The sequence below is a fragment of the Macrobrachium nipponense genome, chromosome 49, assembly GCF_015104395.2.
Source record: "Macrobrachium nipponense isolate FS-2020 chromosome 49, ASM1510439v2, whole genome shotgun sequence".
NCBI classification, from domain to species: Eukaryota; Metazoa; Arthropoda; class Malacostraca; order Decapoda; family Palaemonidae; genus Macrobrachium; species Macrobrachium nipponense.
In genome coordinates, this window is record NC_087224.1 from 11793021 (window position 1) to 11815466 (window position 22446).

The following is a 22446-nucleotide window of genomic DNA, read 5'->3' on the forward strand; positions in this document are numbered from 1 at the left end:
GGGGTGGGTCGGTCTGCCCATGCTCGCTCCGCATACCCGAGCCTGCCTCCCTCTCTCCCCTCAGGCGGAGGGGCTAGGGAGTCGGGACAGACCCAGACTGGTCTCGACCTCTCCGGCTTCTCGGTCCGGCCGGGTGGTACGTAGTGGGGGGTGCTGGCCTTTCCCCCCCTCCGCGCTACCTTGTCGCTCCGGGCTAGCTCGAGCCTGTATGTCTTCTCGCCTTTCCCACCTTACTAGGGCTCCTTCCTGATCGGAGTCCTGGTATCCAGCGGAAAGATGTTAGTCCACCCAGTAGAGTGGACCGGAGCATACAGTGTGTCTCTGCTAACCTTACCGTATTGCTGAGTTACTACACTCCGCTACGCACTGGACTTAGTCCGGTTCGCTTGTGTTTTAGGTTTAAGTTATCTATAAGTTTATCTTAAGTACCTTAAACCATCCCCCCTCCCTTACATGTTTTACCGGATCTCTCCGGGATTATAGCCTATTCAGGCGATGCAGGGAGGGGTTATACCCAAATTTTTTCCGAGCTCCGGCATGCAACGGAGTTCTTCTGTCCCTTAGTCTGTAAGTGATGTTTTTTAAGATACTCATGTGTCTTCCCACTTACAGGCCACAAACTGTGAGCATCCGGGATGTTCCGCCACACTTCAGGACCCATGTGGACACGAAGTTTGCCGGTCCCATGCTCCATGCGCGACTCCGCACGGGGACATCCAGGTCTGGTACCATGAGACGTGTACCATATGTTACGATCTGGTGAGCCAGCTTTTGGAAGGGGTAAGTATTCCATCTCCAGTAGCTGCTCCGCTTCTATTTTAGTGCTTAAGTTTTCATCATTTACTTTAACTTAAGGCATCTAGTTTAAGTTATACTTTAAGTTTTAGTTTAAGTGACTCTTAAATCTAAACTACGCCCTCTCTTCCAGGCGCCGGCAGTAAGGGATACCGCACTGGCTACCCTGCGGGCCTGGGTCGGCGGTTTTGGGGAAAAAAAAAACGCCGCTAAGGGACAGCCCTACATCCTGGAGAAGCGGTTGGCATTATTAATCTTCCCCGGAGGCAAGGCGACAGGATACGTCGACCCGGTAGATGCGGCTCCGACTATCGCCTTCATCCAACAACAGCTGGCTGCCTCATTAACTGATCAAGACCAGGATATCTCTACGGATGTCGCGACCCTGGATATTAATGTTGAACCTATGGTAGGTATAGACGACCTGTTGGTCGAGGTAGGTAAGGTGGACACCCAAGGATCACCCTTGGGCGTGACTGTTTCTTCTACCCCTGCAACCTCTCCATCCTTCCAAGGCTTTACGGTGACGAAATATATTCTCCTCCTGACGCTTCGGTTAGACCTAAGGTCAAGGCTAAAGTGATGACCTTGACTAAGACGTCGTCGTCGTCTAAGAAGACGACTTCGGCTTCATCCTCTTCCCGTAAGTCTCCGGCTGGGAATCCCGGAGCAGACAGGTCTAAAGCTTCTAGCTCCGGCTCTAAGTCCTCGAGGAGTAAATCCTCCAGAGAGAGATCTCGCACTCCGGCAGAGTCACCAGTTCCGCTACCATTGGTTCCAATTCAGAGCCTCCCCTCCACCTCCGCAGCAGCTCTGGCTTTGGACTCCAATGCTGGCCTGTTGCAACAGGTGGGCGACCTGGTTGGGTCCTAAAGAGATAGCATGGAACAAATGATATCTCGTCTGTCGGATAGGATTACTTCCCAGGACTCCATTATAGCCGGGCTGAGAGAAGCTCCTCTAGCCTCTCCTCCACTTTCCAACACAAGTGGAACTCAGCTTCCTCCGTATGACTCACTACCTCCGTTCTCTATGAACAACCCATGGAGAGTTAGCGTCATACGCCCCTTCCAGGACGGTCTCATCTCTATACCGGAATTTGGGACTCGAAGAATAGAGGACTTCGAGTTCTACCCGGAAGACCTCCAGCCTCCGTTCATAGGCTACGCAAGGCTCACACCTTCGGCTATGGTTCGGGACGATAGGGTACCTAAGGAGACAGTCCTCTATTCACGTGACCAGGCTCAGAGAGAATGGCTCAGGTGTTTAGAGGACATGGATTGTTCTAATACCAAGATACAACCGTTTAAGAGTCCCTTTACCATTTTCACAATGGATGAGAGTACCCGCCCTTCCCGTTCCATAACCAAGATCCGCGAGGTTCGACCATCCCAGCGGCCCAGAAGGGGGAACCTATACCGCAGTTGAAGGAAGCAGATCCCACATCTCCGTTGCTCCCTTCAGTTGGAGAATTGTGGGAAGACTTGCCGAACACATTCTCAGCTGGCAAACTCAAACCGGACTGTGCTATGGAGCAGTTTGGTGAAAAGCTACCCAGGCTCCCAGATAGCCTTATTCAGGCTGAATTTGACGCAAAATCGCGACTAGCCAGATCGATCAATTCTATGGCTATGTCTGAGGTAGCAACCATGGCTTATGGATCAGAACCGATTTTTAAGCTCATGACCAAAGCCCTGACTCAAACGGTACAGTCAGATATGTTTGAGTTTGCCACTGCTCGGACGAATTGTAGGAAGCATGTCCTACAAGAGGCAACCATTCGGCATGAACCGAATAGGTTACTCTCGTCTAGCATCTGGGGAGCAGATCTCTTCCCAGAAGCTATGGTTAAGGAAGTCCAGTCAGAGGCTACGAGGTTGAACCAGAGCCTTAAGGACCGTTGGGGCCTTACGGCTAAGAGGAGGCAAGACCTGACAGCTAAAGGTAAGGGACAAAGGAAACCCAGGCGTTTCCAACCTTACCAGAAAAAGCAACCACGCTTTTCTCAACAAGTTTCAGCGGTACCGTTAGTGCAGACAGCCCAACCCTCCACTTCTAAAGGTCAATCACAGCCAATTTATGTGATATCCCCTCAGCCTCAGCCCTCCACCTCTTACGCCATCTCTCCAGCTTACAATCAAGCCTTCGAGAGTCAAGCTTCACAGAAGTATGACCGCTCGGGTAAGGGAGGCAGAGGTAAGCGGTCCTTTCGTGGGAGAGGATCGGGAGGGGGCCCCTTTAATAGGGGAAAGCACTTCAGAGGAGGCCGAGGCGGTTACCAGAACCAATGAAGAACTTCAGGTAGGAGGGAGGCTGTTTCACTTTCGCCACCGGTGGAACTTCAGCCAATGGGCTCAGAGCATAGCAAAAGGGCTGGGTTGGAGCTGGTTGACGAACCCACCTCCAGCCAGTCCTTTCCGTCAACTTCCTTCCAAAGAATTGACAGAGTACGCGGAGGACCTCCTTCACAAAGGAGCTATAGCGAGAGTCAAGAGATTAAAATTTCAAGGTCGCTTGTTCAGCGTGCCAAGAAAGGCTCACAAAAAAGAAGGGTAATCTTAGACTTGTCCCGCTTAAACTTAGCCATCCGCTGCGACAAGTTCAAGATGCTCACGATCTCACAGGTGCGGACCTTACTTCCCCGTGGGGCCGTCACCACCTCTATCGATCTTACAGACGCCTACTATCATATCCCTATTGCAAGACACTTCCGTCCGTATCTGGGTTTCAAGATAGGAGACCAGACATTCTCCTTCAAGGTAGTTCCATTCGGACTCAACGTGGCACCCAGAGTGTTCACGAAGCTAGCGGAAGTGGTAGTGCAACAACTCAGATCACAAGGGATTATGGTAGTAGCGTATCTCGTACGATTGGTTGATCTGGGCCCCAACAGTCGAGGAATGCAACAGAGCTACACTGAAAGTGATTCAGTTCCTGGAATATCTAGGCTTCAAGATAAACAGGTCCAAATCAAGACTCACTCCAGAGTCAGACTTTCAGTGGCTGGGCATTCAATGGAATCTATCCTCCCACACTCTGTCGATTCCATCAACCAAAAGGAAAGAAATAGCGAAGTCAGTCAAGCAATTTCTAAGTCACAAACTAGCGTCAAGGAGAGCTCAGGAAAGGATCCTGGGTTCTCTCCAGTTTGCATCAGTGACGAACGTCTTAATGAAAGCCAAACTGAAAGACCTAACCAGAATCTGGCGCTCGCGAGCAAATGTCAGGTCCAGGGACAAACTATCCTCAGTGCCTCTGATTCTAAAGAATCGACTTCGGCCGTGGGCGAGAGTCAAGAATTTGTCAATGTCAGTACCCCTTCAGTTCCCTCCACCAGGGATCACCATCCACACAGACGCGTCCTTAAGCGGCTGGGGAGGGTATTCCCAGGTCAAAAAGGTTCAAGGGACTTGGTCACCTCAGTTCCGTCAGTTCCATATAAACGTACTGGAGGCAATGGCAGTGTTCTTGACTCTAAAAAGGTTACGCCCACCAAAGTACTCCCACATAAAGCTAGTCCTGGACAGCGCAGTGGTAGTACATTGTATAAACAGAGGAGGCTCCAAGTCACGTCATCTAAATCACGTCATGGTAGCCATCTTCTCCCTGGCAGACAAGTTCAGTTGGCATCTTTCCTCCACTCCACATAGCTGGAGTGAGAAACGTCATAGCAGACGCCCTATCCCGATCAAGTACCCCTATAGTCGGAATGGTCACTGGACAACAGTTTCGTTCCAATGGATCCTTCAAAGAGTCCCAGGGCTACAGGTGGATCTCTTCGCATCCCAAGCGAACCACAAACTACCGTGTTATGTAGCCCCAACCTGGACCCTCTGGCCTATGCCACGGACGCCCTGGCTCTAGACTGGAACAACTGGGAGAAGATTTATGTCTTCCCTCCAGTGAATCTCCTCATGAAAGTATTGAACAAACTCAGGACATTCAAGGGTCAAGTGGCTCTAGTAGCCCCAGACTGGCCGAAGAGCAACTGGTATCCTCTAATTTTGGAGCTGGGCCTTCGTCCTCTTCGGATCCCCAGATCCCAAGCTCTCCCAGTCAGTACAAACGAAGACTGTGTTCGCTTCCTCAGGGATTCTCAAAACCCTAACTTTATGGATTTCATGAAGTTTGCGGCAAAAAGAGATGCGAATATTGACCCTCAGAATATTCTCTTCTTGGAATCCGATAAAAGGGATTCAACTTTGAGACAGTATGATGCTGCTGTCAAAAAGTTAGCAATCTTCCTGAGAGAATCGGATATTAGAATCATGACAGTTAATTCAGCTATATCCTTTTTCAGATCCTTATTTGAAAAAGGTTTAGCAGCTAGCACGATTTACGACAAACAAGTCAGCTTTGAAAAAGATATTTCAATTTGGATTCAACATAGACTTGACGGATTCCTACTTCTCGTCTATTCCTAAGGCATGTGCTAGGCTTAGGCCTTCTATAAGGCCTACGTCAGTTTCATGGTTCTTAAACGATGTTCTAAAACTGGCTTCCGAAACCGATAATGACACATGCTCGTTTATAATGCTCTTAAGAAAAACCCTATTTTTATTAAGCTTAGCTTCAGGAGCAAGAATTTCAGAACTGTCGGCTCTATCCAGGGACCCGGATCATATTCAATTCCTTCCCACAGGGGAAGTCCTACTTTCTCCGGAACGTAGCTTTTTAGCAAAGAATGAAGATCCTTTGATGAGGTGGGAACCTTGGAAGGTACTGCCCCTTCCACAAGATGTATCCCTTTGCCCAGTTTTAACCTTACGAGCCTTTCTGTCCAGGACCTCCTCATCTTCATCGGGTCCCCTCTTTAAGAGGGAAAAAGGTGGAACTTTATCCATTAAAGGCATCAGGCAGCAAATCCTGTACTTTATTAAGCAAGCCAATCCTGACTCTTTCCCGAAAGCACATGATGTCAGGGCAGTAGCCACCTCAATTAATTATTTCCAACATATGAACTTCGATGAGTTGAAAAAGTATACTGGATGGAAATCGCCGACAGTGTTCAAACGTCACTACCTTAAATCCTTGGAAGCTCTGAAATTAACAGCAGTAGCAGCGGGTAACATAGTTTCCCCTGACTCTAGCTAATTTGTAGTAGAAGATTCAGTCCTCCTTTCTACCTGCCTCACCCAAAAGTTCGTCTATTCCTACCTTGTTCATTTGCATTCACCTTGTGTCTTAGCTGCTTTTATGATAGTGTAATGGGTGCCCCTTATTGTCTGGCTAGGGACACTCACAAATGATTATAAACATTGATCTCATGGATGTTTCCCCTTATTTTTATGCTAGGGGATACATCATATTATAATGGTTACGGGTTTTGTATATTAAGTCATATACATTCCTTTATATATTATTATCGTTGGTTATTTTCTATAATTGCTATTATACTTTTGATACATGCTGTTACACAGATATCATTTGATACATGTAAGTCATTTTACCTGTATATATGTAAATTACCTTATGTTAACAAACATGATTAGATTTAAGGGTAATTTAAGCATATTTATAATTTTATACCCCTGTGTATATGTATCTTTTAGCAATTATATTCTCTTTATATATATTTTATTCTTATTTGAGACCTATTCTGATTTACTTTTGTTTACAATCTTGTGCTATTTCTCTGGTACGATTTCGCGCAGCGACACGAGCTGAGCCCAGAAAAGGGATTTTGACGTAAGGAAAAATCTATTTCTGGGCGATTGGCTCGTGTCGCCAGCGAAATCCCACCCTACCCATCCCTTCGCCCAAGATTGTCTGCTAACTTCAGGATGGCCACCAGAGGCGCAGCAGTCGGCAGCATGGGATGGAGTAGTAGTTAGTACGAGCTGCTCACATCTGTGGGTCGGCTCCCCTCTTGGAGGGTTTTTGTAGTGGGAGATTTCTATTGGCATTTGGCTCGTGGTAGTGGTCTCACTCGCCTAGTGTTCATACCGACACCCTCCTGGAGGGTGAGCGAGTCAGTTATACTGACCTTTTTCTTTATTTTATTTATTCTCTGGTATGTGTTAGTACATTTACCCTAGAAATAATAGATTAAAGATATTTTCGCTGGGCGCACGAGCCAATCGCCCGAAATAGATTTTTCCTTACGTCAAAATCCCTTTTATTGTACAATGGTAAAAAATTTTAACACTACTGTGGCTTTTGATTGTCAATAATAATAATAATAATAATAATAATAATAATAATAATAATAATAATAATAATAATAATATTGGAAGGAGACCCTCTTTCAAACAAGTCTTATTGAAAGATATTGCTGCATCAGCTGCATTCAACTTGTAAATAGTCTTCTCTATTTTTCTAATAATAGCTTTCTCTCTGCTATTACAACTGGTGAGTATTGCGCCAATATTACTCATCAGGAGCAGTCAATTTCAGGATAATTGTCACAAATTTATTTATTTGTTACAGTAAATGAACAAATAGGTCAAAATATAAGTTAATATATTGGCCAACGTTTCTCTCGGTATCATCCGAGTATGATCACGGCAGTGGATCGGAGCAGACTGTTGTTGCTGTCAAGATCTACTCAATATATAGCGGCAGGTCAGCAGGGGTTCAACCGCTAGCTCGTTTTCATTGGCCGGTGACGCAATGCGCTCCCGCCATTGGTGAACGAAGTTTTCTTCAAGACGCTTCTCGTCGTTGAAGGTCGCGAAGTTGCAGCCTAGCAGACCGTCGAGGCTAGGGCAAGGCTTCCCCAGCCTCGACGGTCTGCTAGGCTGCAACTTCGCGACCTTCAACGACGAGAAGCGTCTTGAAGAAAACTTCGTTCACCAATGGCGGGAGCGCATTGCGCCACCGGCCAATGAAAACGCAGCTAGCGGTTGAACCCCTGCTGACCTGCCGCTATATATTGAGTAGATCTTGACAGCAACAACAGTCTGCTCCGATCCACTGCCGTGATCATACTCGGATGATACCGAGAGAAACGTTGGCCAATATATTAACTTATATTTTGACCTATTTGTTCATTTACTGTAACAAATAAATAAATTTGTGACAATTATCCCTGAAATTGACTGCTCCTGATGAGTAATATCGGCGCAATACTCGCCAGTTGTAATAGCAGAGAGAAAGCTATTATTAGAAAAATAGGGAAGACTATTTACAAGTTGAATGCAGCTGATGCAGCAATATCTTTCAATAATAATAATAATTATAATAATAATAATAATAATAATAATAATAATAATAAAATAATAATAATAATAATAATAATAATAATAATAATAATATGTTTTATTAGAAATTATTGCTGCACGTCAAAAATCAGGAAACAAAAAGAGTGTCAATTTTATTACTACGCCTGGGGCGTTAGTTAAAATTTTAAAATTCAATTTGAATAGGACCGACGTTTCAGCTGGGGCTCCAGACATTTTCTAAGTGGAGACTGTTGAAGGACTGAAGGTGGAAGGTGAGTCCGTCTGCTAATGTACTGGTGGTGCAGCGGGGGTCTTCATGTCGTCGCTTTTTTCATTAGCTCCCGGGCTATTGGATCAAGCTAGTGTCCACAGCGTGCACATTTTAGTCGTACAGATCTTTGCAGCTGCACCGCCAGCACATAAGCAGACTGACACACCTTCCACTTTCAGTCCTTCAACAGCCCCCACCTAGAAAATGTCTGGAGCCCCGGATGAAATGTCGGCCCTATTAAACAGAATAGTTGAAATTCAAATTGAATTTTAAAGTTTTAACTAGTGCCCCAGGCGTAGTAATAAAGTTGACACTTTTTTGTTTCCTGATTTTCGACGTGCCAACCTTCGGTGCGTTGCTCACCAGTTTAAGCAAGGATGAGAAAACCATAATTAGAAAAATAGAGAAGAAACTCTATAAAATTATTGCAGATGATGCAGCAATAATTTTTAATAAAACATGTTTAAAAGAGGTTTACTAACAGCATACAATCATACTATAATGGGCGTAATGTCTGTCTGTCTGTCATTCAATCACGGCCAAACGGCTGGTCAGATGGGAATGAAACTTGGCAGGGTTAAGGTGGGGACCCCTAAGATTGTTTGTAATGGGGTGTCATCCAACCTACCCTCCTCCTTTGTAGGGGTGGGGGTGAGAAGGGATTCCCTGAAACGGAGCTGTTTGTTTCAGGCCGTGAAACAAGGATTGTTAGTCCCGTAGACTTAGTTACTTTACGAATTTTCATACATAATTTCTGTACAACTTCCCCGGAGAAAGTCAGGAATATTTCAGCTCGGACACAATAGAAGATGTAAATTATCATCAATATCCGCAAGATTTTTTGAATAACTTAAATCCATCGGGACTGCTAGTGCACAAAATAACGTTGAAGAAGTACTGCCCGGTAATGTTGCTTCGGAATTTCGACCCTGCCAGTGGACATTGCAACGGAACGAGGTACACCGTTATGGAGCTAAACTCCCATGTCATCGAAGCAGTGATAACAACGGGCCCTCACACCGGCAAACATCTGTTCATCCCCCGGATTCCTCTGATGCCTTCGGACAACCAGTTTCCATTCCAGTTACGGCACAGGCAGTTTCCCATCAACCTGGCCTTCTCATTCACTGACTGCAAATAAGTCGCAGGGCCAGACTTTGGATTGTGTTGGTGTGTTTTTGCCGTCACCCATGTTCACGCATGGCCAACTGTATGTGGCGATGAGCAGAGCAACTGACTCTGCCAACTTGAAATTAGGTTGTGGACAAACTGATAATATTGTGTACCAAGAGGTTCTGTAGTAGGTATGTATAAAAATCGCCCTTATTTTAATATTGCTGAACAAATAGTACATATAAATTTTTCACTTCTGCACCCGTATTTTATCACCCATCTTTGCTGGTAATTATAATTACCACTTCTGTATTGGTTGTAGCATAAAAAAGTTATGTTTATTTATATCAATTAGCCTTAGTACTTCATGCCACTTACCATTTACTACATTCTCAGCAGCTCACTCCACAAACATTTTCTAATTCCGCCTAAACATATTCCGTTCCTGCAGCGTTTAGCTTTGTCTTCTATCCTCCACATTCAACAACTCTTCAAAATACTCAGTCCATCAAAACAGGACTACTCTCTCTGTACACTTTGCGTCTCCATCTTCTGTTTCACGATCCATGTGCTCGTTGAACTTTCTTTGCATTGATTTCCTTAAAACCGCTCTATCTTCTCCCCTAAACTATTTACTTAAGTCCAACACTAAATTTTCTGTGTACAGTCAGTCCCCAGTTTACAATGGGTTCCGTCCCCGCCGGTGTGCCGCAAGCCGAAAATCGCCGCAATCCAAAGCATCATAATTATACTAATGAGAAAAAATAGCACTTACAGTACTATAAATCTGCTTACGGTGGTGAAAAATTGAGGTTAATGGCGCCGTGAGCCTGGCACTTTAAGTCTTGAATGACATACCCTGAACCCGATGCAACCCAGGGACTGCCTGTACTCCCTCTCTTCTGCTAATCTTGTCCCAGGCCCCTTTTTCATCCTTCAACCATAGCCCGTTTTTTATCTGTTTTCTCCTAAGCAACAGGTTTGCTGGTTCTGCATTCTATGAGCTACCATTAATGTTAGTTATATAGTTTCACAGTAGCTCAAATAATCTTTGTTTGTAAAATGAAATAATTGATCATAAATTTGCATATAAATGCGTAAGAAATACAGGACACAAAAAGATGGGGAAAAAAAATCATCATTTGATCTTGATATTTGTTTGTTCTTGAAAACATTCTGTACTTTAGTCTAGAAAGAAAAGCAATATGAGTTCAACATTTATGTAATATTGATACCAATATTACAAAGGTCTACCTTTGAAATACCTGGGTGAAGTGCTCTATAAATCAGAAAACTTAGTGCAGCAGTACATTTGTGATCATTATTTTATTAAAGATATTACATACATCAGACTTTTGGAAACAAAACTGGAGGGGTATTGTGCCCCTAAACCTTAAGTTATGTATCTTCAAAGAAAGTGATCCATGTTATAATAAAGTAACTTTGCCTCTTGTATTAACACCCTTTGCTTTTTTTCAATCCTCAGCTCCAGGAAGTGATGGGCCTGAAGGTTTGGCTTGACCACATGGTGTGGTTTGTCTACTCTGCGACTCTAATCCTGATTGTTCTTCTGATGCTGACGCTCATCACAAAGTTTGGAGGCATACAACCTAGAGTGAATTTCTGGATCTTTTTCACATTTCTCTACTGCTACGGCATCAGTCTTATATCATTTTGGTATGTTATCGTTTTTTTTTTCATTCACTGGAATTTTAGTCGTAAGACGCAGTCCTCGGTTATCGGAGAGGGTTCCATTCTCGGTCGGGTGGTGATAAGCGAAAACCACCATTAACCGAAACTTGGTGATTTATGACTTTTATGGTGCCGAGTTTCAGTTAATGTGGCCTCTATTAGATATCTATTGTGCCATAACTATTACCAGCAGCATAAGGTGCCAGTAACCAAACCTCGGCCTGTTATGGCGTCAAAACTATTACTGTCACCTTATGGTGCCAATAACCAAACCTCGGCCTGTTATGGCTCCATAACTATTACCTGCACCTTATGGCAACAATAACCAAACCACGGCTTGTTATGGCGCCAAAACTATTACTGTCACCTTATGGTGCCAATAACCAAACCACGGCCTGTTATGGCGCCAAAACTATTACTGTCACCTTATGGTGCCGATAACCAAACCACGGCCTGTTATGGCACCATAACTATTACCTGCACCTTATTGTGCCAATAACCAAACCACAGCCTGTTATGGCGCCATAAATCACCAATTTTAGCACCATAAAACCAGATTGCCATTAACCGAGTCCGCCGATAACTGGGGACTGCCATATCAAGTTAAGTTTATCTTAATTAAACGAGACCACTGAGCTGATTAACAGATCTGTTGGGGCTGGCCTTGAAGGATTAGATATTTAACGTGGCTAGGTCACTTAGCAATGGGACCTGCAGCTTATTGTGGGATCCGAACCACATTATATCGAGAAATGAATATCTAATCACCAGAAATGAATTTCGGGGAGCAAACTTTCAAAAATGTTATTTTTATGTTGCTGTTGTCCTTGACAAGCTCAAGAATACAGAGAGTTTTCAGTTCTCTTTTATTCAGTTTCGTATTTTATGACTTGTCTTGAATTTTCTTACCATTGTCATGCTTACATGTTTCAGTACTAAATCACACATGTATAAATGGATGGGTTGTGCTAGTGATCAACAACCAATAGTCATTTATAAAGCTTGAAGACAGTCAGGTGAGCTGCCTCTGTGAAATTGCAGCAGAAAGTGTCAGCGAACTATTTCCTTCAGAGAAACTGTAAAATCATCAGAAGACTTTAGTCCACATGAAAGAAACACAGAACCCTCTCAATTATAATTATTACATTAAAACAATGTTGATCATCCACCCTCCAAGCATCAAAAATACCAGATTGCAGCCCTCTAGGCTCAGTAGTTGTTTGAATTAAGGTTGAATTTAGCCATGATCGTGGATCTGGCACCACTATAGGTGCCAACAACACAGACTACCACTGGACCTTGCTTGAAACAATCATTGCCCGCATCTCAAGAGTTTTGTAGGCTGCGGCTGAGAGTTTCATACAGCTTCATACGCTGTACAGAAAACTTTAGGTATATTGCTTTCATTCGCGGCCAGAAATCACACATGACTTCCAAGAACAAGAACAGTCTGAGCAATTCCATACACCTGAGTGTTGCTTATAACGACGCCATTTATCCTCCACCTCACCTTATCCCATCAAACTACAAAGTTCACTTGAAGCTTTTCTGCAAAACACCTAAATGAGTTAACACTTTTGTTCTTATACATTCTCCATGGAAATCCGAAATTCCATTTCATAAGAGTCGTTTGTTCAACAGCTTCCTGCTTTTACAGACACTTTCTGAGTCTTTCACCTAGTTATACAGACACTTTTCACTATCAACAATCGAATTATCATACAAATAACCATCTCTTTTTTTCAGAAAATTAGAAGTGCGCATTTTGTTCTTTTTCACAACACTCCATCCATTGAAATATTAAACAATTAACGAGGCAGACCGCCGATATATCTGGCCAAGCCAGATACCCTCCCATCCTCTTAGCTTAGGAAATATCACTCTTTGAGCATAAAAGCCTTGTTGTATATAATGAAAATCCTTAAACTATATAGTGCAGAGAATATGTGTTGTATCTATCAGACTCATTATTATCAATTTTTAAGTTTGTTTGTTTGACAAATGATTTTTCTTTTTACTTTCATTATTATATTATTATTTTATTCTAAGGGGTCACAATAATAAAAAATGTTACAAGTTTATGTATAAAAGTTAAAACTCTTTACAAAAAGCCTTCGAACCCTTCCCTGGGTTCATTTTCAGTCCAAATGAACAATTAGGTACACCTGGTACTGAGGTGAATTTAAAAAACAAAACAAGAGTCGTTGAAGATTGTCGACATCGGTCGTTAGCTCGTTTATGAACTAGGTGATGAAGAAAGAGGGCAGTTAATTCCAACTAGGTGATTTCTTCTCCCCTATCAATCCTTCTGGCTGCAATTCTTCAACGACTCTTCAACGACTCTTGTTTGTTTACTAAATTCACCTCAGTACCTGGTGTACCTAATTGTTCATTTCGACTGAAGATGAACCCAGGGAAGGGTTCAAAAGCTTTTTGCAAAGAGTTTTAAGAATTAGTATACACAGACTCGTAACATTTTTTATTATTGTGGACCCCTTAGAATATTATATATACTCTCGCGATAGAGAGTTTTTCCCAACTATATTATTATTGTTATTATTATTATTATCAGATAAATGTTAGAGTATTTTTAGTGAATTTGAGTATAAAAATATTTTTTCTGTATACACCAAACTAACTAAAACCCACAATGCACGTGTCTTGTGGTTTTTGTATACATATAGAGGCAGTCCCTTGTAATTGGCAGGGGTTCTGTTCCTGACAACGTGACAATAACCGAAAATTGCTGATAACGAGAAAACCGGGGATAATAGTCCAAGCCCTGGTTATCGGTGTCAGTAACTGAGGCTCAGCAGTGCCAATAAGCGAGGATCAATGCCGATAAGCAGGAATTGGCGCCGAAAATTCAGTTATCGTCATTGGTAGACAGGCATCATAAAACTGGATTGTCAATAACGGGACTGCCTATATATATATATATATATTTCTGGGCTCGGCCGTGTCGCTCCGTGAAATATATATATACACACACACACACACACACACATACACACACTACAACCATAAGTCAGTTGAAGTCCAAGGTACTCAAATTCCAAAATGAGTATGGTTGCTTATTGGATTTTTTATTTAACAGTTACTTGGTGTCCAGTTTGATAAAAGGACCTGTAATGGCTGTGTTTATTGGAGTCATGAGTTTACTGGTGTTCAACGTCCCTTTCATCACTGTCTCCGTTTTGCATGCCAACATCCCACTCTTTGGAATCATTCTGTCGGTAAGTGCTCTAGTAAAATACATGTTTGCACGTAGGTATGTTTGCACCTCACTCGCCTAATGGTCTCTCACGTGTTACATGTGTACGTTTGCGCCTCACAGTCTCTCGTGTGTTACATATTTCTTAGTTGTCACAAGCGCAGGGACATGAAAATGATTGAACTGTCGTTTTTATTGAAAAAAATTTTCAGTCCTGTAATTCAGGCGAACTCTCGGTCACGTTCGTGTCCCTACATCTGTGATGGTTTTGTTTGTACACCGTCTGAATAATGAATACAGTTATATGAATACCAAAATTACGTTGATAGAAAGATATTAGACAGTTTATGATGAAGCTGTTTTGTGAGAGGAAAGATACGGATAACTAAGGTATGTTTAAGGGAACATATTTTAAAACCAAAAAAAAAAGTTGCTATGAGATGTCAATGTCATAATTGCCTTGATTACAGAAAATTCGGAGAAGTTCACTCCATGAAGATGTATAGTCGTTACTGAAATAAGACTGACCAAAGGATCTTGACACCACAAAGTTTAACGGAAAGCGTGGTCTATCATATTATAGAATTCAGGACTAATTTCACTCCAACCCTCAATGACAAGTCAGTTCGGACCCTCAGCAACCTCAGTGCTGATCCCACGGAAGTCCCCAGATTACATCTAGGGCAATCAAATTTATATGCAACACCCGGGTCATGAAGGGACTACTAATTCTTTCTTTTCATTTGAATGATATTCAGTTTAGAGGCATGAGCCATAATCAGAAACGAAAATATGTGTCAATACAAACATTGTTAAATTGAACAATTATGGAATGATTAATTAAGTGGATACTAGGCCTAGTATTGTCAGCATGAATGCCTGTGTAGTGCAACTTCTCATAAATGACTGTTAGATTAAGTTTTTTTCCATATACTTATTATTATGTGAATGAAAGCTAGCTAGATATGGAAGCTATAGAATGCTGTTATTGATTAGGGTAATTTCTATAGAATTTGCATCATAATGTTGACTGTTTTATAGCAGCTTTCAAATGTATCTTTAAAATTCGTCTCTTTACCATGCTCCTATTTCTTCTCTTCTTGATTTATCTTAAGTCTGATCTCTGTGATAAACAGGCTTTAAAAGTCTTGTGTGTGTTTTCTGATTAAAACAACACCGTCTATGTATTCTAAGCCTGTCAGTTTCCTGCTGTTATTGTAATCTAAACCATCTCCATCTCCAGCCGCTTTCTTTATTTTACAATTTATGTGAAAAGTAAACAGCAGAGGTGAAATATATTACATTTTCTAGCAGTGCCACGCTGTAGTCTTCAGTTTAACAGGGATGTCATAGCCTTAAGAAACAATTTTCCAATTCCAACAGATATTTCATCTGTGCATTTTATACCTCTTGTAACACCAGTTTGTTCGTTTCTAAGCATTTTATTAATCTCTCTCCCCAGCATGTTGAAGATAAGTATTCCGAATAATTTCAACACACAAAGTCATGCCACCTTTTTTTTATTTTATCCCTGTTACAGTCTCCAAGTACCCATCATCAGTGTGTGTTTCCCCCCTTCCTTATTCTTCAAAAGAATCTGGTTAGTATGCGATGTGCCATTTCATATTCAGCTAAAATCAATTCTGCAGTAATTCCATCACACCCAGGTGTTTAATATCCAGTAAATTTTTGGTTACTGATCCCATTTTAAAACTGAATCATTTCACTCCTCTGTAGATCCAAAAAGCCTTCAACATTCTTTTTCTGTCAGTTAATGATTCTGTGTTCAGTTATTTGTTCAATTATTGAAATGTTCCCAACCTAAAGCACTTACTATTCCCAACATCTTGAAAAATTCTTGGGCTACACAAACTTTGCCCTTCTGGTGTCCCAAGGCTTTACTTTAGTTTTCAGAAAACTTCCTTGCATGTCCCTTGCACTACGGATTATGTTTGACTGTTAAAGAGAACCTTTTTATTCTTTACACCTCGGTCTGTTTGATTTTTATCACAGTGTTGTCATAATCGCCCTATTTGACTGTTGGCGTTAATGCGTTTTTCACATAAATGGTATCTTATAGTGAGTACAAATACTAGTCTCACATGCTCAATACAGTATATGACTAAGCCATTGGCAGATCACGAATTGATTATGGTTGTCCCTCTGTGGACGTTGTGCATCAGATATCATTTAGAGACTAAATCTTTCTTCATACTTGAGATCTCTGCCACATTCGCTCGTCCTCACTTCGTCAACCTGTATCTTTTTCAGTGTCTCTTGCCACCTTCAGCTTTCGGGTTTGGCTTCCGAATCATATGTCAGTATGAGCTGCTTGGTATTGGAGCAAACTACGATAATATATGGACGCCACCACTGAAAGGTAAATATTCTTGAATTCCATCAGAAGAATTGTGTATATTTGCCGAAGCTTTCCAGTCAATTAACCATCAAGGAAGGTGTTCTTGAGTATCATTTATGTTAATACAGCTAAATTGCTTCTTGAAGTCGCATCTTGCTAGGACCAGATAAACAAAGCTGATATTGCCACACAAAAAAAGTTTAAATCCCTTAATAGGCATTTTTATTTAGTACCATCATGGCCCAAAATGGACAAATAAAGTTGCTTGATGTACATGGATCGTTTAGCAGAACTGTAAATTTTACACAGAGGTTTTGAGGAATCAAAATTGCTCCCCTTTGTAAGGAAATGATAGAACTGGGTTTGATGACTTTGTCCTGCCATGGTCTTCCACATCTACCTATATTGTTGCAATAACATTCGTTATGATTTCGCTTATCAAGCTCACCATGTTATTGCCTTTCAGAGTATCCCAGTTACTGTGTAAAGAAAAGGAAAACTTGGCACAATACAAATTATTAGAAAAAAAGCAATGTCTGAAGTTAAATGATAAAATCATTGTATAATACGAAATAACAGTTTTAACATAAACGTGAAAAGTATTAGATATTGCTGTGAAACACTGTTCAACAACAATGTTTATCGAACAGCCGTCATGGTATGACCCTATGTACCATGATATACGTAAATGGTATATCATGTTTAGTCTCGTACCAACAGTGTAACAATAGCTGTATCTGTGCTTTTTTCTGTAAATAGAGCTCTGATCTACAATAAGTAATTTAGGAGTTAATAGTACTAAATCTTATGATTAATACCTTCAATAATTTTTTTTTTTTTTTTTTTTAGGTGCTGATTTGACGCTGGGCCTTACAATGGTGATGCTGATAGCAGACGCAGTTCTGTTTTATATCATGGCAGTTACTGCTACGGCCCTCACAAATGGTAAGGAAGCTGACTTAAGTACAATATTCAATCCAATCTTTCAGGGGTGTAGTCAGGCCAATCCGTGACGAAAACGGAGTCAAATGAGGGGAAACTCTACTATTTGTCTGGAAAGTGGGCTGCTGAAAACCATGCAAGAAATTTCACATTAAAATGTACTAAAATACAATAAGTGCAGGAGGTGGGTGGCTGTGTCATGTCTCCCATTACTGTCACCGGAGGGAGGACAAACAAGATCCACTCAGATTTTATTATTATAGATTCTAATAATGAACTGTCGTTGCACTGTGCAGGACCTCTCCAGTATCTGTGCCTCAGAGGGACATCCGAGATGACGTCACTGCCCGACTGGCCAGGATACAGTTCGTCTCAAAGGGCCACCGATTTCACTTTCAATATCTTTCAGGGTATAAGAGACTGTTCCTTTCCCTGAACTGAAAATCTTCCTTAACACTAATAACAGACTTTGTAACTTCAGCAGTTCTTAAAGATAATTGCTTGAATTCTTTTTTGGGTCTTATGAATTAACCAGAATGGTAATGCTCTAATGCTAATTAGTTTACTTTCCAGCTTTCCCTGTAACAGGCATTTTCCTTTCTCCTCTGAATTTGGTGAAAAGAATGCATGCATGGCATCATCTACTATTAGCATTCGGAGTCTAGCATTAGTTACGCTGTTTTTATAAGCAAGTGCAGAATGTTAGTGCTAGTACAGGCAGTCCCCGGGTTACGACGGGGGTTCCGTTCTTGAGACGCGTTGTAACCCAAAAATCTTTGTAAGCCAGAGCATTATCAAAAATCCTAAGAGAACCTTACTTTCAATGCTTTGGGTGCATTGAAAACTATGTAAACTGCATTCTTACTGCATTTTTCATAAAAAAAACCATCAAATATTGATTATTTTACATTTTTGGTGTCATAATTCTTCTGTGAGATCAGCATTGTAGGCGTTGTAACCCTGGAAATAATTTGTGATGAATATAATTGAAAAGTGCCTTAACCTCGGAACGTTGTAAGCCAAACCCGTCATAACCCAAGGACTGCCTGGTATATATATATATATATATATATATATAGTATATATCTATATATATAGATATATATATATATATATATATTATATATATATATATATATATAGTACAGGCAGTCCCTGGTTATTGGCGACCTGGTTTTATGGCGCTCGTCTAGTCCTGAAATGCCCCGATAATAGGGTATTGGCACCGTTTCTTACCCAACAGAGACGCCATTAACCTGATATCAGCGCCAGTAAACGCAGTGATTTTCGGTTATCGCCGAATTTGCTTATCAAGCCATTGGAACGGAACCTCTGCCAATAACAGGAGACTGCCTCTATATATATGTATATATATATATATATATATATATATATATATATATATATATATATATATATATATATATATCAGACAGACATAGATGTAAAATGCCAAGAAAATTCCTGTATAGTGCATTCAGAGCGAAAAAAGTAGGTATCTTTCCTACCCTTGAAATGGAAAACGTTTTAGAAAACAATGACGTATGGAAGATCAGATTTCCTTTGAAGAACATTTTGAAAAGCAGGTGATCAAAGTCCTTTACATAATTGGAAGTCCAAATGAATAATAAACAGTCTTATGTAATTGCAAAATTACCCCCAACAACTTTAGATGACTTTTCATAACCTTTTGTCCCAGCACCTAAATTTTGCAATGAAATAAAGTGAGAAGTCCTTCAAGTATTATGCATATTATTAAAACATATTCCATAGCATATAACAATTTAAATTTCGTCTTGTAACTAATATGTAGGTCCTAGTGCTCCGAGCATCTTACAGAGAGCAATGTCTTTTAAATGCACGAATCCCACCTTTCCGTGTTGCAAGAAGTAGATGATTCTTGTGTGCATGTCTGGAAAATAACCTTTCTGATGCTGGTACAGGACTAGACTTCCCTAACTGGAAGATCGACCAATAACTTAGTGGTTAGAACCGTGTCTGAATTAATCTCTAACAATGTTGCTTGATATATGCTCATGTTCCAGCAATACGTTGCAACTGCGGCTCGCTCAACAAGGTGTCACCGCCTCCCAAAGGATCATTGGAAGCAACGAGCCATAAGAATAGTATGTAGCTGCTGGAAATGTGTTCTTTCATTTGGATGAGCTGGATATGTGATAACTTTAATGCTTAGCCTGGATCAAATTAAGGAGAGCACTGAAAACAGCAGTAGTTTAGCATGCGTAATGCATGCATGATTCTCATGCACCTTCAGATATACCCTTTTTGTATCCATGCACGAATCCATAGATAATTTGATATGTACAGTAGTTGCGTAGATAAATAAATATATAGAGATAGAGAAGATGAGTAAGAAAACTAGCCCTGTTCTTTCGGAATAAATAAATATTGCTACTCAAGTTAATAATGGTAAGCAAGAAAAAAAATATCACCATACTCTTATGTAAGTCCAGGGTGTTTATCATTAGTCTTGTTATTAGCGTTTCCTTATTCTTCCAAAATATTACGGCTGTCATGGGCTGAAAGTTAAGTAACTAATTAGGAAGAGTTGTCAAATTCTGTCGTTGTTCGAAGCATTGCTAAATAGTTCTCCAGAAACAAAAAAAAAAAAGGGATTTTTTTGTCTAGAATGTTCTGTAATTCGGATGTATCTGCTACTCTTCATTTGGAATAATCCTAATTATCCTATTTCCTTCATAGAGCCAAATATCCAGGTGCTGGATGTAGACCCTGGAGTGAAGCAGAGTCTCCAGAAAGGTCTGAGTATCGTGGGTCTTCGGAGAGTCTATCAGCAGAGAGGTCGTGCCAAGGTCGGTGTCCATAATCTGAATCTGGACCTCTACGAAGGGCAGATACTGGCACTCCTCGGCCATAATGGCGCAGGGAAAACAACAATCATGTGAGTGACGACAGTTCAGGTGATCGTTTAATTTGGCAGGAAGGTTTTTTTTTATTTTTTTTTTTATTCCTGGATGGTGTTTGATTCTGTAAGAGAAGTTAAAAGTGTAAGAAATTTAGAGATACAAAAGAGGTTAAAAATGATAGCATAGACTTTTATTTTTCATTGTTTTCATATGATTTGCTCGCACAGATAGTATGCAATGATATGTTTGTGTATGACCATATAATTCAGACTCCAAATTTCGGCTGGATAGAGAGGGAAAAAATTTTAGAAAGGAAAGACCTTAGCATGAAAGCCAGTGCAAGCCGCAGTGTCTGTGTGCATATGTGTGTGTGCTGGGAGAGTTGATACACTAATGATACTTCCTCCGAACATTTCCAAATTAAAGAATAAAAATGGCAAGGATCTTGGTTTTGTCTTGCTTTGGAGCAACACCCAACTGTCGGAAATATTTTATTGGTACATCTATACATATGCACATACTGCATCAAAGATAGTAATACAAGAGAGGGATTGAGAGGTCAAGTCCAAACCAGTGGGATTTTACATAAGTTGAACCTCGACTTGTCGATCCACTATATCTTCATTCTGCATAGCTGTCTACGTGCAGCCAGTGATTGTCCTCTGTTTATTCTTTAAACTTTTCTGTCATTCTCATTTTTGTATTTACAGTTCAGCTATCACGCGGGAAATAGAGGCAACATCCGGAACCATCCATGTCTACGGGCATGACATCAGGACTGCATGGAACAAGGCGCGGTCTCTTATTGGCTTGTGCCCACAGCAGTCTGTCCTCTTCCCGCTAATGACAGTGCGCGAAACCTTGCTCTACTTTACCATCCTGAAGGGGACGCCTCAGGAGCAGGCTGATGTCGAAGTGAACACGTAAGTTTCTGGGAGGAAGAAAGCAGAACGAGTCACAAGTTACAGTACAAAAAGGAAGGAATAAGTGAGGATTTCAAGTAAATTTGAGGAGGTGACTTGAAGAACGTTCTTTAAAACAAGTGACAATCTGGAGTGAATGAGTAAGAATCTAAAATGAGTAAGTGAAGGGTTGGGGTAAATGATTACGGGTTATATAAATATGCTTTTGTGCCCTTACATGCAGTCCCAACAAGACTAACTGAAAGGTAAAAAGACAGAAAATAGGTGTTAGATGAGGTGCATGAGGTGTTGGAAAGGAAGGTTTCAGTGGCCTAGTGTGGGAATGGATTTGATAAGTAATCTGTTGCCAAGTGGAATCAAACCACCGACTGGCTGGTGTCACTGAAGGAAAAATGCTGAAAAATTCTGCCGAGTGTAAACATCTGCGATTCATTCTACCCGCATTCTTTTTCAGAGTTTAATCGTAACTTTGATAAGTGCTTAGTTTTATGCAGTGGTAAACTTTGTTGGCTCTTTCCCAGACAGTGACCCCTTTAACCTGGTATGCATCCACTTTTGCGGCGTGTTTAGTACCAAGTCCATCGGCGATGACAGAAGCATAAAAAAAGACTGTAAACATCATAATGACCCTCAAAAACCCTTGAGGGTCACTATCTAGGAAAGACCCACTTTAATTTATTAATCTTATTTGCACAGTGTTCATGTTCACTCACTGTTCCCTCAGTGTGATGGTGGACATGGGCCTTTTCAACCATAGGCAATATCTTGGTCGTCAGTTGTCCGAAGGTATGCGTAGACGCTTGTGCCTGGCCCTTGCCTTTGTAGGTCGTTCAAAGCTTGTTATTCTAGACGAGCCAACTTCTGGTGTGGACCCAGCAGCTCGGACGGCCATGTGGGAGGTAAGTTCAGTACTTGACTTTCATGCCTGACCTATCATATATATAATTTGATATAGATACTCATACCATTTATTATACATATTAAATATAACCTTTTTCATACATTATTAATTGTTGTGAAGTCTTTTAGACATGTACTTATGAATTTTATACACAACCTTTAGGTAGATTCTAAAAATATTGTTTTATA

The 22446-nt window shown here is 41.1% G+C and overlaps 1 protein-coding gene across 1 annotated transcript in view; it reads left to right on the top strand.

Moving 5' to 3' along the window:
- The window catches only part of LOC135205206 (uncharacterized), a 167050-nt gene that overhangs the window by 107195 nt on the left and 37409 nt on the right, over positions 1–22446 (top strand). Inside the window, exons 64-71 of the mRNA XM_064235569.1 lie at positions 10829–11019; positions 14132–14270; positions 16520–16628; positions 17457–17552; positions 17846–17959; positions 20271–20469; positions 21145–21357; positions 22082–22256. Coding sequence (XP_064091639.1) covers positions 10829–11019; positions 14132–14270; positions 16520–16628; positions 17457–17552; positions 17846–17959; positions 20271–20469; positions 21145–21357; positions 22082–22256 — 1236 coding nt within the window. The remainder of the gene's footprint in view (positions 1–10828; positions 11020–14131; positions 14271–16519; positions 16629–17456; positions 17553–17845; positions 17960–20270; positions 20470–21144; positions 21358–22081; positions 22257–22446) is intronic.